The sequence below is a fragment of the Camelus bactrianus genome, chromosome 35, assembly GCF_048773025.1.
Source record: "Camelus bactrianus isolate YW-2024 breed Bactrian camel chromosome 35, ASM4877302v1, whole genome shotgun sequence".
NCBI classification, from domain to species: domain Eukaryota; kingdom Metazoa; phylum Chordata; class Mammalia; order Artiodactyla; family Camelidae; genus Camelus; species Camelus bactrianus.
The window spans coordinates 24,376,212-24,393,271 of record NC_133573.1 but is presented as its reverse complement, the minus strand read 5'-3'; the positions used below and the strand labels follow the sequence as shown (position 1 = coordinate 24,393,271).

The following is a 17,060-nucleotide window of genomic DNA, read 5'->3' as shown; positions in this document are numbered from 1 at the left end:
TTAAGAATAACTATTAAATATATTTTTCTACAGATTATATCAGAATTAATTTACATTAAGGACAATGCTAGAAGGTAGAGTATAAGAAATATCCATTAAAATTTAATTATCACTAAAGTCTGTGGTCACATAATATGGGACATGTAGTATTCCTGTTTCAATTCAAATTCCAAAAACTTCATGGCCTAGAAACAACAGGAAAACAAGGAATTAAAGAGTAAAGATTCATATTCACAGGCAAGAGCTTTGTGTATAACAACTAAGCAAAAATTAAGGTTTTTGGCAGAAGTGTTTACCTTGCTCATCAAGAAGTTTCTTTGTAAGATCTTCAGCTTCATCTCCACCCTCTAACTCCAAAGCATCATCATTAATCTCTAGGTTCTCCAACTCAAGTTCCAAATCATCAGGATTCGGTACCTCCTTATTATCCTTAGGTTCTTTTGCTTCTGTTTGAAATCAAAGAATCAGTATCTCTGAATTTAAAAGTCATATTGAAATCCTGCTGCAAAAAATACTTAAGGATTCACAAAATCTGTATCATTTGTCTCAGAACCTATAATATACACCTGACAAGAAATTTGATACATTCAGATTTTTAAAAATACATCATGCTCATTGAGAACAAAGACCATAACCTGTTTAACTCTGTATGCCATCTGAACTCCTTAATGAGGAGTTCAGACTTTCTCTTGACACAAGTAAAAAAAAAAATTTTTTTTACAAATAGTATTCTGAAACTAATTTTTACAACACTTAATATAAGAACTTGCCCTCTAGAATTTACCTTTGCAATCATCCTTGTTGGAATCTTTATTCTGACAACTTTTTTCATTATCTTTAAACAAGATGGCTGGAACAAAAGCTTTCAAATCAATGAGGTTTTCATAAAAATTCCGAGCATCTTCATCTTCCCATATACCACCTTCCAAGTCATAATCTCCAGGCTTACCCGGTGTAAATATATCAATTCCAGGCCCATGCTCTACAATAAAATAAATCACAGGGAATTAAAATATTTTATATTTTCAATTTTATAACTAATGAATCTTGAGGGTTTCAATTAACAGAAGCTTCTTCAATCACTCTGGATTGTTCATGTAACCATCTTCATCATCAAATCACAAACTTGCTTTAAGTAAAGCTCTTAACCAGGACAAACTAGAGGAGAGCACAGGATAAAGATTGTTTTTTTCTTAAATGTTTTAAGCAAGTGATATGAGATTAAGTAGCCATTTGATATATCAGGCTTATCTTCATGAAACTTAAAACCAAAATAAGAAATATATAAGGCTGGCCATTTCTAAAACATCCAGCTTAAAGTCCCACCTCCCAATGAAGCATTTTTTCAAGACTCCCAACCCTCTGTACCACTTATAGCACAAGTATCTTTGCAAATAGACCATAAACCCTTAAGAAGTATCCCTCCTTTTGGTATAAAACTTGGTGTCAGACAGACTGCCGTAAACAATTGACAAATAACTGGAAAAAAAGGAAAGTAACGATGAAGAAATATATAGACATTCCAGTAGAAGGTGGAAAATCACATATATACACATACATATACACACAGTCTACCTTTATATACAACCATAGATTCTTAAACTCAGAACACTAAAAGTAATTTCCTACTTCATGCTTGTGAGACCATTCATGATTTTATCTATTCTCACTGTGCCTCTCTCCAAATTAGAATTGTAAATAAGAGAATGATCATGCAGATTAAAAATAACCCTGAAAAAAACCAGATTATTCATTAAAAGTCATTTAGGAAAAACAAAAACAATAAAATGCCAGCTCCCTAACTCATTACTTACATGTCTTACAAAAAATACATTTAAACACAGGACACTAAACCCATATTAAGGGGAAAGACTGATAAATTTACAATTTCTGTTTAATAAGAAATATAAACAAAAGCAAAGGACAAACTAGAAGACAATACCAGCAATATTTATACAGAGGAATTAATATCCAAAATATAAAGAGCTCCTGCGAATATTGAGAACAAACTCTCAATTAAAAAAATGGATAAAGCCTCTGAACAGATCAGTCAAAGAGCATATGAAAAGATCCTAACCTCAATCAGGGTGAAGGTAAATAAAACAAACACTTATCACTGAATATTTTACATATCTGAAAGATAATGTATCTACACAGTAATTATAAACCATAGGAGAAAACTTCAACTTCTGAGAAAAAAAAAGCTACAAAGTCAAAATGCAATAGAAAATTGGGGGGATTCAATATCTTAAAGTAATTTATGGTGAAAAAGAATATGAAAACAAATACATGTATGTTCATGTATGACTGAAGCATTATGCTGTACACCAGAAACTGACACCATATAATAAACCGACTATACTTCAGTGAAAACATATATATACAAAAAAAAAAATCTGGAAGAAATATTTGCAATACATATGAAAAATAATAATTTCTTTAATATGCTAAGTGCTTTTATAATTCAATTTTTAAAAATAGATAAATACTGGATTTTTTTTAAAAAGGAAGGGGTCAAGGGCTCAAGCCAATTATGTCATAAGGGAAAGAATACAAATGAAAAACAATCAATAAACTTAGGGAAAAGATGCTCACCCTCACTCAGAATGTAAAAGTCAAAAACAGCAATATGATAAGAGTGTAAGGAAAACACTTATATACTTAGTGGCATGTAAATTTCTTTAAAAGAAAATCTGACGTTATATATTGAAACTTAACACGTACATACCCTTTCAACCCAGGAATTCTACTTGTAGGAATTTATCCCTGAAATGCTAGGATGCACACAAAGAGCCACAGGTACAGAGATTTTATTACAGTATTGACTATAATACTAAAACCTAGAAATAACTTAGATGTCAATCAACAGAAGACAAGGTAAAGAAATGAAAGCACAATTATTCACTAGGATATTACTATGCAGCAATGTAAAAGAATGAGATGGCTCAACATGGACTGACATGAAAAGACATCTAAGATACACAGCTAACTTAAAAAAGTAGTCGCCAAATAGTATATACAATTACAATCTCATCTGTGAGGTAGAAAAGGATATTCTGGGTCACTAAAAAATTCAGGCCTCTTCAGGCCAAGATGCAGTAGCAGTGACCTAAAACAACTAAAAAACCAGGCAAACAACAAAATGCAATGGCTGGAAGTGAGGTAGCACAGGAAAGTGACTCCTGTGAGAGAAGAAACAAAAAAATTAAGCTGTGCAATTCATTGCCCCAGCTTACTGCCTGCTGAGATGTTCTAGGCCGTGGCCAAGGAAGAAGCCACGCAGACCCCAGCAGTCCCCATGAGTTGAGGATGACAGAGCTGAGAGTCTGGCTGGCAGAACACTAGCCCAGGTGGCTAGATTTTGCAAGACAGGACCAGAGAGGAGAAAGCATCACAAAGACAGATGCCTAAGATCTGCAGAAGGGCCCCTTGAATGTTCAGCTAAATACTGATCAGCCCCTATGTGTGAGGGAACTAGGTGAGATTAGGAAAACAGCTACTCATGAATCTTCTAATTCATGAGAAATTGAGCAGAATAGAGAGGGATATTGCCTCAGTAATAGGAAAAATCAGCCCTAGATTAAAGGCTGCTCTGATCCCAGGGGAAGCAAGCCTGGAAAGGATGAAACTGTTTCCAAGTAATTAAACTGAGCCCCAGAACAAAGCTCAATGATATTCTTAAAAGCACAAAAATATCTAGCACGCATCTAATAAAACATGATCAGTCATAAAAAGAAGTAGAAAAAAATGCCAGAGATGTACAGATCGATCAGTCAATCAATTACACCAAGGCAGAAGTGACATAAGTAATAAAAATCATAGACAAGGACATTAAAACAGTTATAACCATATTCACATTCTCAACAAGCCAGAAGATACACTGAGCATGTTTGAGACCATGGAAAATATAATCAGCTTCTATAGATAAAAACTATATCTCTACATTTTTCCCCCACAGCACATCTGTTTCCAAAAAGTGGAACTATGCCCCTCCAAGAACACACTGCTGGGAAACACTGCTTTATAATCTTCATGGAAGGGCTATTTCTTACCTAAATCTCAGTTTTCTAAGGTGTGTGTAAAAATTTCCAAAGATAGAAAATTCCTCCCTTAGTAAGATTTTTCCACTGAAATGATTTCATTAAAAAAAAAATCCATCTCTCTCTTTCTGTGCCGCTTTCATGGTCAATTTGATAGGAATGGAAGTTGGAAGAATTTCAAGAAAAAGTCTAATTTTGAGAAAAGACAATCCCTTCAGCAATAAACACCAGCTCAAGGATGCTGGGATCCCTAACGCTGCTTCACTTTTCAGTGGCCCCCCAGACTTGGTATCTTACACCTCGTTCTCTTTAGCCCTCAATGCAGAGCTGAGGTCACCTTTAGGTATAAAATGTCATTGACAGACCGAGAAACAAGTATCTCTAAGTACAAACTCACCCATAATGAAGATCCAAACTGTTCTGTAAATGTAAACGTTGGGATAGTAAAATTAATACTGCCTTAGAGAGAAGACTGGTGACAGGAATTGGCAGTGCTCCCCGCGACGCCCTACTGAAAGAGTGGCATTGCACTGCGCGTCCCAACAGATCAGCAACACTCTCTCATCGTAAAGCAAAATAAAGACTGACGAGGAGGCGTTAGTGTCAAGATGCCTTTTTAAATGATACTGCCTACCAGATGGCAACTCAATACAATGTGTCTTACTACTGGGGTCTATTAATGGCATGCAAAGTGTCCAGAAACAGTTACCATGCAGGTGGTATTTATTTGAAAAAACACTTACAGGGAACGCTGAGGGAGATAGCTAAGTGCAAATACACACACACACACACACACACACACACACACACACACACACACACACAATAACCACGGGGTAAGAAAGCGAGATTTAATAAGCTATGGACTATGGAAAATCATACTTCTGAAAATGTAAAATATCACGTTAGCATGTGGCGGATTCCCTACCACATAAAGCTCCAACGTCCACAGACAGAACTTAGACGGTCCGCTCTTAGAGGGATTAGCACCAAAATTTGTTTTTAATTGGGCGCTGTCACACGCAATGGCACTGGGAAAATTAATTCTGCATTATATGGACAAATGCCACTTTTACTTCCAAGAGAAGCTGTGATCCAAACTCTCTCAAATAAAGTTTACTGCATATGCTTGCAGTAAACTTACTGCAAATATGAGGAAAAGGTTATTAAAAATAATCTTCTAATTTGAAAACCAAAAAACTATGCAGATTTTAAAATACTAAATAATGCAGTGCCCAGAATGTGTTATCAGCCTCCTTTTTATGTAAAATGGAATCAATTTTTAAGGATGAAAGAACTAAAAATACATACTTGATATACAAAACTACCTAATTATTATATATCTTTCCGTTACACACCTAAGTGTCATTTCTCAATAATTATTCGTTAACAAAGAGGTACACATCCCAATATGCAGCTGACAGTAAGCATTTCACTCAAGGCATGACTGTCTAAAAGTTTTGATCCAAAGGCATCTTCTATTTCTCCAACAATACAGCTTTTCCTAAATTCCTCCAAACGTAAATTAGTTTCTTCTGGCTGGGGCAAGTAAGAAGGGAATTTTTAAATGCCAACAGTATACTTTGGAGTAAACACAAATAAGGGATATAAATGTGAACAGAAAAGCTTAGAAAAGTTCAAGAAGAATGAAGTAAGAAATTAGTAACAAACACCAATTAACTCAACAAGCCCCCTAGGCATTGAATTTTTGTACTTCACTCTACCAAACATCTTCCAAAGTTCGACTTTGTTTGAATTTTCCTTTTTCTCCCTCATTTGTTGTCTCTGATCACCCGTGGGGTTTCCTTACCATGCATGGCATGTTTGGGGCCCGAGAAGAGTTTGACAAGGGCCCAGAAGGCGTCCTCTTCATTCATGTACATGAGGAGTAAGGCTGTGATCTGGCTCATCCCCTGACAGTATCCAACCTCCTACAGAGTAAATGACAGCAGGGAAGCCGGGGGTTTTAAGATCAAACCACGTGTATAGACACACATTAAAAAAAAAAAAACTGGTGTATAAAATAATCAGAAAATGCCTAAACAGATTATTCACAGAGAAATACTACAATCTTAACAGAGCTGAGCCACATGCTATCAAAGAACACATCTGTATCCAAGAGGAAGTGCAGAAGTACGGGCAAGTCCAAGCCCACGTGCGTCTTACTAGCCTCTGCTCAGTGTCATTACACCTGCTGTTTATTTTTCTGTTTAACGTGTGAGTCTCAGCTCAATACTCCTCTTCTTTGCTCAGATGCTGGCAAAGTTTAGTTTTAGCCTGCTCCACCACACAGCAAGTAGGTACACAGGGTAGCCCCTCCGGACCTCACCCAGTGAATGGAGCACAACCTCCTGGGGCAATGAAGACTGATCGAGAGTCAGGCAAATCCATCTGCCCACCACTTCCTGTCCTTCTAGTCCTGCGCATTCCCAGTCCTATTTGCTTAAGATAAAAAATAAACAGCAACAGAAAACATAACAGAACAATCTAGATAATGAGGGAAAGAGTGAGATTCACTGTCACACCGTGGTTTTTCCCACTTCCAAACCAGCCCTGCTCCAAGACCCCAGGGCTGCCACGGAGCCTCCAGAAGACCCACTGAGACCAGGAGACCATCCAGCCCCGAGATGAAGAAACGCTGGCCAAAAGGGTCATGTCAGGGAGGGGTCCCCAAAGACATGGTCCAGCTGCTCAGAGCACAGCTCCGCTGTGGGCAGGCACGCCCCACTTACCGTGTTGTAAATAGAATAAGCAGCGAGAACGTGGAATAGGGATTGTTGCCTAGAAAAGAAGAAAACTTCCGTTGAACAAGACTGAGTTATTTCACATATTTCTACAATTATGCACTTTAAAAAATAAACAACGGTTTGACTGAAGATAGACAGATAATCTATCTGGACTATCTACTACTATAATAAAGAAATGGTCCCAAGCTGAATGCAACAATACCCTGTAGTCTAAATGTGAGGCTAGATAACGTTCATTCTGACAGAAGGAATTTATACCACAAGGCACAAAGGGCTTCACTATTTTTAAAATGTGCTGCCCTCTTTCACTGAACTATTCTCTCCACGAAGTCATCCCACAACAGCGGCTAGCCTGAAGAAACAGGGAACAGCATTCTGAAGCCTTATTCACAGCTGGGGGCTCCACCCTGCAGGGCTGGGGCCGTGTCCCCCAAGAGGCGGGACAGGCTGTGAATCAGCCTCCACACTCAGGGCTGCCCCTCCCACAGCCAGGGTCCCAGGGCCCAAGACTCAAGGGTGGAAGTGGGGGTGGCTCCACCCTCACGACCGCTCATTGTCCCCTGACAAAGTGTGTGCTCCCTGTCCCATCACCCTCGGGCTCTGCTGGTCTAGAGGTCCTAGTGCCAAAGAGAGGAGTGTCGCCCCCAGGAGACACAACCATTCCCCGGGACTGGAAGATGAGATGGTCACCCGGCCACTTTGGGCAACAGACAAAAGAGATGACGATACTGAGTGACTGATCCTGGCAACCAGGGGCAATGAGCTGCCGGGACACGGTGGACAGAAGGAAGAGTGTGTCGAGAACACAGAGAACACAGAAGGTGCCTCTTAGTAAAATCAAACCCTGTGATGAGAGTCAGTGGAAAAGTACAACAGTCAAGTCCAGGCAGGACGCTAATAATGGTCCAGACCCCTGAGGAGTAAAGGCTGCAGTCCCTCCACCAGGTGAAGAGCCACGACCAGCTGAGGTACCTGCCGAGGGCAGAGGGAGAACGGATGGGTCGTGGGAAGGTAAATTATGAACCAGCAATGACCACATGCCCAGTACAGAAATGATGGCTGAACTGTTACGAGGGTTTCTTCCTTAGTTTGGCATGGACGTGTTTGTGTGTGTGTATTTTTTTAATGTGTTTTCTTCCTTCTTTTTTATCATCTAACGTAAGATGTTTAGTAACAGTTGACTTCCTATCACAGCATTCAGGTAACATATTATCAAAGCAGAAGAGTGAGCACCGCCCAGAGACCCTGCATCCTTCTGTGCAGAGGGATTAACACAGCCTCAGTCGCAAGCAGAACAGCGGCACCGTGTCAGGTGGAAGTACAGCTTCGTTGTCTTATCTGGAAACTAAGCTGACAGGGGTGCCCTGTGACGGTCAGCTCTGCGCGCCCACCTAGCCAAGCTGCAGCCCGTTATCCAAACCCTAATCTAGGTGTTGCTGTGAAGAAATTTTGTAAATGTAACTGAAATACATAGTCAGTTGAATTTAAATAGGGAAGATTAGCCTAGATAATCAGGGCAACCCTGATTCCACCCGTTAAAAGGCGGTGAGAGCAGATCTGAGGCTTCCCTGAAGAGGAAACCCCTCCCCTGGACAGTGGCTTCAGCTCATCCCCAGAGCAGGCCCTTCCCGACACCCGCCCTACGGTCTCAAACTTGTCCAGTCCGTCCCTGCTGCTCTGTAAGCCAGCTCCTCGCAATAAACCTCTTCGCTTCCATCCCTTACTGGTTTCCATTTCTTTGGTTGAACCCTGATACGGAGCTCAGCAAAACTGTACCTTTCATTCATAAACTGCCACAGTCATTTCATCACTCATTTTCCTTTTTTTTTCTTTTGTTCCATTAGTGTGTGGAGTCAAGATTATAGGGATATATTGATTACTGACACTGTTCTCAAAAGTAATGCAACCTCTCATTTCTTTTCTAAGAGTTTTAATAAAACTACCACATATTTAAGAATTCTCAGATCATAAAATGACTTTGTAGCAATTTTATAGCACCTACTATATGTCAAAGGTTAAAAATTTGTTAAATAGGTTCCTAAATTTTATAAAACAGACAAAATGATCTGCCAAAACTTAAAACCTTTAGAACTGGATTTAAATTATAGTCTATACAAGCTACTCTAAACACATTTTAAGTTGACGAAGATGATTTATAAATGCTATTCATATTTTATAATATTAAACTTCACTTACTTAGCGCCGTGTTTGTCTCTAAACATGATGTGGGCCCTAAATGTGCGGTTGACATCAAGGCCTATTTGTCTGATATCAGGTGAACAACCCCGTGCTCTGTGTTTTAATTTCTGAAAAGGAAAAAGAGAGGAAGAAAGCACATCTTTATGGAAGTCAGTTGTCGAACAGCCTATGACAAACAGTAAAATGATTAAAAACCTTTTTTTTTTTTGATTTAGTAAAGCTATTTCCATGGTTCAAAAATGCAAACAACGTAACAAGGTACACAGTTACAGGTCTCTCTCTGGTCCGTGCCCACATCTCTCCTACTTCCAACCTCTCCCTTCTCCCACCACCTCTTCTCACCCAATCCTGTCAATAGAGTAGATTTTCATTTTGGATGGAGATGGATGATTGGGCCAGGCTAAGGCTGCAGGTACGCTGCTCACAACTAGAGGCAGACCTCGCCCACCTGTAAGACGGACCACTAGACCTAGTAGAGACAAGCGACAGTGAGATACAATGAAAAGAACAGGAGAAAGGAGTGGGTAAGAGCACCAGCTCAGGAGCCAGGACATCTCACCGTGCAAGAAAAAGCTCAGCAGATCAAGAAAAAGTCGTTCCATGCCCACTGAACTTCCAACTTAAGGAGAGCAATTTATACCACATTTGGAAAGAGAGAGTAAGATGGTGACTGGGAAGGGAAGACTTGGTGAAATGCTGGAGGAATCTCAAACAGTAAAAATAACATTTATGTTATTATTGAACATGATAAGCCTGCAAGTACTGGTGGGCAAGTCCTTTCTTTTGTTGTTGTTACTGTATGATTGGTTTTCACTGAATGGTTCTCTCATGTTAACCAGTCATTGGATAATTTTATTCTACGTAGAAAAAGTCTAAAATATTACTGAGAACCACAGTTCTAATATTAGCCTGTGCGCTGGGTTGAATAATGTCCCCCTCACCCCGAATTCCTGTCTGCCCAGAACCTGTGAATGTGACCTGATTTGGAAATGGGGTCTTTACAGGTGTACTCAAGTTAAGAGGACATACTGGATCAGGGTGGACCCCAAATCCAATGACTAGTATCCTTGTAAGGTGAGACCCAGCGACACAGAGACACACAGGGCAAGGCCACGCGAAGACGGAGGGAGAGGCTGGAGTGATGCAGCCTCAAGCCAAAGAAGGCCAGGGATGCTGGCAAGTGCAGGACGGAGGAAGAGCCAAGGGAGGAGTCTTCCCTGGAGCCTCGAGAGAGAAAGAGAGAGAGAGAGAGAGAGCGAGCACGGTCCTGATGACACCTTGGGTTCAGGCTTCTCTCCCCCAGAACTGCGAGAGAACAAACTTCTGTTCTTTTAAGCCACTTGGTCAGTGGTACTTTGTTATGGTGGCCTGAGAGAACTACCACAGCATGCTAAATAAGATTTTCTTCTTTCATTAATTAAACAAGTAATTCCTGAGCATCTACCGTATAACAGGTACACTGTCCTAGGTGCTGGGGTTAGATTTCATATATGTTCTCTCAGACAGCGTTTTCAACACTGGGTCTAAAGTTACAACATTAAAAGCAAGTATCTAGGAGTGGGAGTGCTGGATTACATGGTAACGACCTTCAGTGCTTTAAGGAACCTCCATACTGTCTTCCATAGTGGCTGCACCAATTTACATTCCCACCAACAGTGTAGGAGGGTTCCCTTTTCTTCACACCCTTCTCCAGCATTTATCATTTGTGGACTTTTTACTGATGGCCATTCTGACCTGTGTCAGGTGAACCTAAATGTCCATTGACAGATGACTGAACAAAGAAGATGTGGTATATATACACAATAGAATACTACTCAGTCATAAAAAAGAATGAAATATTGCCATTTGCAGCAACATAAATGGACCTAGAGATTATCATACTAAGTGAAGAAAGTCAGAGAAAGACAAATACCATTTACTTATATGTGGAATGTAAAATATGATACAAATGAACTTATTTACAAAACAGAAACAAACTCACAGACGTAGAAAACAAACTTATGGTTACCAGGATGTTAAGGGGGTAGGAAGGGATAAATTGGGAGTTCGAGATTTGCAAACACTGACTACTATGTATAAAATAGATAAACAGCAATTTTCTGCTTCATAGTGTGGAGGAACTATGTTCAATATCTTGTAGTAACCTATGATGTAAAAGAATATGAAAAGGAATACATGTATATATATGTATAACTGAAACATGATGCTCTGTACTGGAAATTGACACAATGTTGTAAACTGACTATAAAAAAAAAAAACCTTTGATACATACAAGCAAATAGTTAAGCCAAGGAAGATGGTCAGTCCTTTAAAGCTCTGTCCTTTGGGGAGAGTCTGTTCCTGGGACTGCATCTTTGGTCCTTCTAAGTTAGACAAAAGTCACCACGGTAGCCCTGAAGGGCTGTTGAAAGGAGTTGAGAGCTACATCTCGTCTAGGCAAATGGTAGTTGCCAAACAAAGCAATATGTTAAACGAGGGTTGTCATGGCCAAGGTGCTTTTTACTTGTTTAAGAGATCTGGAATTTTCTGGCTACTCAGCACACAGTGTTGTTGTTGTTGTTGTTGTTGTTGTTGTTGTTGTTCAGTTTTCAGTTTTATTAGGTAGAATTGTTACAATTTGACTACACATATACAATATATTGCATGTAAATACATAAACACAATATACTGCACGTATTTTTTTAAAGTTTACATATATGCACTGTTCATTATCTTTAGCTTTTTAAACTTACATAGTTAGAGGAATAAAGCCAACCACAAAATAATAATTAATTCAAAAATATACACACACCCCGCTTTGAACAGCAACATTATTTATAATTGCCAAGCTATGGAAGCATCCTAAGTGCACATCAATAGATGAATGGATGAAGAAGATGCAGCATGTATATGTAACGGAACACAACTCACCCATAAGAAAGAAGGACATTTTGCCATCTGCAGCCCTGCAGCTTCATTCTTTACCCGAGAGGTGCCCCCTTTCCTTTATCGTAAATTGAGAGTAAACTGGGAGCACATTTTTGCAGGGCTATTGTGAAGGTTAGATGAGCAATTTGTATAAAGCGCCCAGCACACTGTCATGGTAACCTTTGTGATGACTGTTCGCTCTCTCACCATGAGTACCGGGGACACAGGATCCTGTTGTAGCGAAGCACAAATGGGTCAGTATCCTGGCCTTGTTATGTATCAGCTTCTGGAGTGCAGTGGTTTAATCTGGTTCCTCGTCTGCATAAGAGGGTGATAAAATTTGACCTATGTAGCTGTTCATGTCTAGTATATAGACCAGGATGATAAGAGGTCCTGTATGTTCTTTAAAGATCTTTTACTGTAGCATCCATTGGGAAAATACATAAAACCTATTTCTGAAACAAAGTGAATGACCATATGACTACTACCAAAATCAAGACATGGCATGTAGCCAGCAGCCCTGGACCCCATCAGGCACTGGAACATCATTTCTACTCTTTCTTCACTTTGCATTGTGTCCTGTGCATGTCATTTAGAAAGTTTAACAATATGCTTAATTGTGATAAACTATTCAAATATATGAATGTGCTACAGTTTATAAACCACTCCCTGCTTGCTGGCAATTTGGTCTGTTTCCACATCCTATATTAAGTTCTTATAAATACAGACCTGTTTAGTTCTCCCGATATGCTTATTGCTTCTTTTTTGTTTTGTTTTGTTAAATTTTTAACAATATTTATTGTTCTCTTTCTAATTTTACAAGCAATACATGTTCATTGCAGACAAGAAGAAATACATAATAGCATAAAGTAAAAATCAACAATCACCTATAGTCCCACACCCAGAGATTACCATCATTAGCATTTTGATGCATTTCCTCCCAATATATGTTAGGATATATACTTATATATATTTAGGATAAACAGGCATATGTCATTTTGTTGTGCTTCGCTTTAGTGTGATTTACAGATATGTTTTTTTTTTTTTTACAAATTGAAGGTTTGTGACAACCCCTGTGTTAGGCAAGTCTACTGGTGCTATTTTCCCAATAGCATTTGTTCACTTTGTGTCTTTGTGTCAAATTTTGTTAGTTCTTGAAATTCAGGGAATCCCAATCAGCAAGGTACCCTGCCAGGCCTTGCAGAGAAGAAACACATGATTGATGTGTCTGTGAAGAATCCAGGAAAAGGACAACCTCTCAGAGGCCCTGGCTTCTGGAAAATACAGCCTGGGTCATGTTGGAGGACTTCTGATTCTGTCAGGTTTATACAACAAGAGGGACGTCGGCCATGCATGAGGGTTTTTATTTATTTGCTCATTTAAATGGAAAGAAGTCAGAATTTTAAGGTCTGTAGAAATGGACAAAACTCTGCCAGGCCTCTGAGGCAGATGCAATTAAAAAGAAAAACTTCACTCTCTTGTCTGCTTAAGTTCTAGTGCAGGACTGAAATAGGGCAGGGAGGCTGATCAGCACAAAATGCACGTTAGTCCAACTACATCCTCATTCAGCCATCGCTGGTGGGTCTGCTAAGGTTATTACTATTTGTATACTCCACTTACTTCTTGATAAAGGGCCCATTTGTGCCTTTAAAACATTACTTAATTTGTCCATATTTTAGTGTTGTAATTAAGCACATGGACTCTGGATTCTGATGCTGGGTTTGAATCCTGGCTTAGTCACATTCTAGCTCTGTGATCTTGGGTCAGTCAATGAACCTAACTCCCTTATCTCTAAAATGAGGCTGATAATAGTACCTACTTTGAAGTGTTGTTTGGAGAATTAATTAAGATAACATACAAAAATCCTTACAATAGTGCACGGCCCATCGTAAGCAATAAGTGTTAACAGTTGTTGATCTTATACTTTGGCAGTGCTTGCTCTAAGTCAGCTTCCCAGGAATATAAGCCATTTTATATCTCCTTTTCTCTAGCAAACCTGCAGAACACCTGCTAAATAACTGTTGTGTCCCTTATTCCCACTCCTCCCCCCAGCCCTGAATTCATACCTTAAAGCCATAACCCCCAATGAGACTGTATTTGGAGACAGGAACTTTGAGGAAGTAATTAAGATTAAATGAGATCACAAGGGTGGGGCTCTAATCTGATAGACTGGTGTCCTTATAAGAAGAGGACAGGACTCCAGAGATTTCTCTCTTTCTACATGTACACAGAAGAATGGCCACGTGAGGCCACAGAAGGAAGGTGGCCATATACAAGCCCAGAAAAGAGACCACACCAGAAGCCAGGCCTGCTGGCACCTTGATCTTGGACTTCCAGTCTCCAGAACTGCGAGAAATAAATGTCTGTAAATAAATACCCCTCAGTCTATGGTATTTTGTGGTGGCGGCCTGAACAGGCTAAGACAGTGACATCATGAAATGTTTTAACTCATATATTCAATGAGGGACAAGTGAGCAGTCCTGAGACACAACACCTGACGCCATTTCCCCAGTTTGTGAAAGTCTAGAATCTACCATGGGCGGGAAGAGGGGTTTGCCACAAGGAGTCGTATACCATCAGGACTGCGGTCCACTTGTTTCCCACAGTTTAACTATTTTTTTCTACAAGATTTACTGAGGCCCCAGGCTGACTACTAGCTAAGCAGTGGTTAAGTATCATCTGTGAGAAGCTCTTACTCTTGTTTCTCTCTTCTTTTAGGCCCATCACAGATGATTTTGTACGAATAAGAATTTGGTCCATTGAGTCACTGATCAGATTTGGGACTAGTGTAACCTGACGTTGGCTTGCCTCCCATGGCTGGAGTCCTGGTCCTTCCACTTCTCAGGGTGCCCTAAGCGTTCCCTAGGGTGTCTTCCAGTTCCCATGGCTTCTACCTCCCGAGTCCCTGTCCCACACCAGATGGATTTGTGCCCCAGAGCTGCCTTTCAAAAACTTGGGTCACAGCAAGCATTCATGAATTTAATTGTCCTAACTGAAGACTTACGGATCACAGGAAAAAGATTGAGGGAGCACGGGAGATGAGGCCCAGCCATGGAGTTTACTCTCCTGTTTCTCTATCCTCTTTTCTCCTTATCTTTCTTTCCAGAATTCCCTAAGAACTCATTTCCCTTCAGTACAGAGAAATCAGCTGGGTACCAAGGCTTAAACTTGCAGAAACCCTGGGTAATAAGATGCTTGTAGAACAAGGAGCCTTCCATTTGAAGGCAGTTCTGCTTGTAAATTTACAGTAAATATATACTACATAATATATATAATATGCATGGTATGGAACTGTGTTATGTATGAATATATAAAATATAATACACATTTACAAATAATCTTTTTTTTCTTCTTACTACATTAGGAACAATAAAGGAAATTTGGAGAGAAAAGGGATCGCTGAGTTTAGAGATAAAACTGGAGTTTGGGTCTCCTCAGATTCACTCATTCGCTTGTGGAAAGCTGTTTGGAATTTACTTCTGACTTTGTTTCTCAGGTGTAAAATGCTCTGAATCTGGAGGTAGTAATTATATAAATCATGAAATCATGTAAGTGAAGGAAAATCAGAACAACATGGCTTTGGCTTTCCAAAACTTTTAAGGCTTTCCTAAGACTATTATTAAAAAAAAAAAAATAAACAGGGAGACAGAATCTAGAAATTTTATTAGATGACATTGAATTTCCTAGTTAACCTCTGCAAAGGTAAAGTCACAGTGCTATGTATTCGAATCTAACTGAACTTAGTAAAAAATGCAAAAACGTATATAGAATAATCATGGTCATTGACAGGGATCGTTTTAAGGATGCCATGTCTGGAACAGGCTTTATGCCTGAAAAGGTCTGACTCAGTCCCGCAGCCGGGCGCTTGAAGCGGGCTGGGGAGCCGCTCCTGGCACTGACTTTCCGGGGATCCCAGCTCCCCCGGACACCGCGCCGGCCCGGGGCGATGCCCCCAGCGCCGCGCGTCTCCCGAGCCTCGCGCGCCCCCGCCGCCACCGCCGCCCCTCCCGCACCTGCCGCCGCCGCCGCTGCTCCCGCCGCCGCCCCTCCCGCACCTGCCGCTGCCGCTCCTGCTCCTGCCGCTGCCGCCGCTCCTGCCGCTGCCGCCGCTCCCGCCGCCGCCGCCGCCGCCGCTCGCGCCGGCCCCCTCCGGCCGCCGCCGCTGCTCCGGCTCCTGCCGCTGCCGCCGGCCCCCTCCGGCCGCCGCCCCTCCCGCCCACGCACCGCCACTCGCGGAAGGAGCAGGCGGCGGCACGCCCGCCCCGCGCTCCTTTTAAAGCGTCGCGGGCGCGGCCGGCGGGGTGAGCTTCGCGGTGGAGAGAGCGGCGCGCCGAGCTGTGGGAGCCGCACGAGGAGCCGAGCGCCCAGGGCTGCGCTACCCAGGCCGGCGGGGCGGCGCCGTGGGCCGGGCGCTCCGGGCTCGCCGCCGCCGCAGCCGCTGCCGCCGCCGGCCGCGCTCCGGGACTCCCCGCCATGCGCCCCGGCTAGTGCGCCCGCCGCCGGCATGCTGCGCCCGCTCCTGCTCGCCGCCCTCTGCCTGGCCGGCCGGCTGGGGCCCGCGCGCGGCTGCCAGCTGCCCTCCGAGTGGAGACCGCTGAGCGAGGGCTGCCGCGCGGAGCTGGCCGAGACCATCGTGTACGCCAAGGTGCTGGCCCTGCACCAGGAGGTGCCCGGCCTCTACAACTACCTGCCCTGGCAGTACGAGGCCAGCGACGCGGGGCTCTTCTACTCGGCCGAGATCGAGATGCTGTGCGACCAGGCGTGGGGCAGCATGCTCGAGGTGCCGGCGGGCTCCAGGCTCAACCTCACCGGCTTGGGCTACTTCTCCTGTCACTCCCACACCGTGGTCCAGGATTACTCCTATTTCTTCTTCCTCAGGTGAGCCAGCCGCCTCGCGACCACACCACCCCCTTGGCCCCCTTGCGTGTCCAGCCAAGGTCACCTTTATCCCGGGCCGGATCAGGGACTCGCAGGGAATCCTGCCCGTGGGGATGGGCTTTCTACTTTACTCTTTTTGTATTTTTAACTTTAAAATGTGTTCATTTTCTTTAAATTTTTCTTTTTTTTTTTTAAATGAGGGGAAGTAATTTTAGGTTTCTTTGTTTATATTTTTAAACAGAGGTACTGGGAATTGAACCCAGGACCTTATGCATGCTAGCATGCGCTC

The 17,060-nt window shown here is 41.9% G+C and overlaps 2 protein-coding genes across 3 annotated transcripts in view; one reads left to right on the top strand and one right to left on the bottom strand.

The window, feature by feature from the left end:
- LOC141576051 (regulator of nonsense transcripts 2-like) overlaps positions 1–16,105 on the bottom strand; it is a 77,360-nt gene extending 61,255 nt beyond the window's left edge. The window contains exons 1-6 of one of the 2 annotated variants that reach the window (XM_074358409.1): positions 15,949–16,105; positions 8,984–9,093; positions 6,773–6,821; positions 5,851–5,971; positions 785–982; positions 297–446 (exon numbers count right to left, since the gene is read on the bottom strand). In XM_074358409.1, the coding sequence (XP_074214510.1) occupies positions 297–446; positions 785–982; positions 5,851–5,971; positions 6,773–6,821; positions 8,984–9,009 (544 nt within the window). In that variant the 5' untranslated portion in view covers positions 9,010–9,093; positions 15,949–16,105. Of the gene's footprint in view, positions 1–296; positions 447–784; positions 983–5,850; positions 5,988–6,772; positions 6,822–8,983; positions 9,094–15,948 lie in introns of those variants that run through there. The other variant, XM_074358410.1, reaches the window with a different exon arrangement.
- A 68-nt stretch (positions 16,106–16,173) lies between these two features.
- CCDC3 (coiled-coil domain containing 3) overlaps positions 16,174–17,060 on the top strand; it is a 57,735-nt gene continuing 56,848 nt past the window's right edge. Inside the window, exon 1 of the mRNA XM_010953718.3 lies at positions 16,174–16,771. Coding sequence (XP_010952020.2) covers positions 16,398–16,771 — 374 coding nt within the window. The 5' untranslated portion in view covers positions 16,174–16,397. The remainder of the gene's footprint in view (positions 16,772–17,060) is intronic.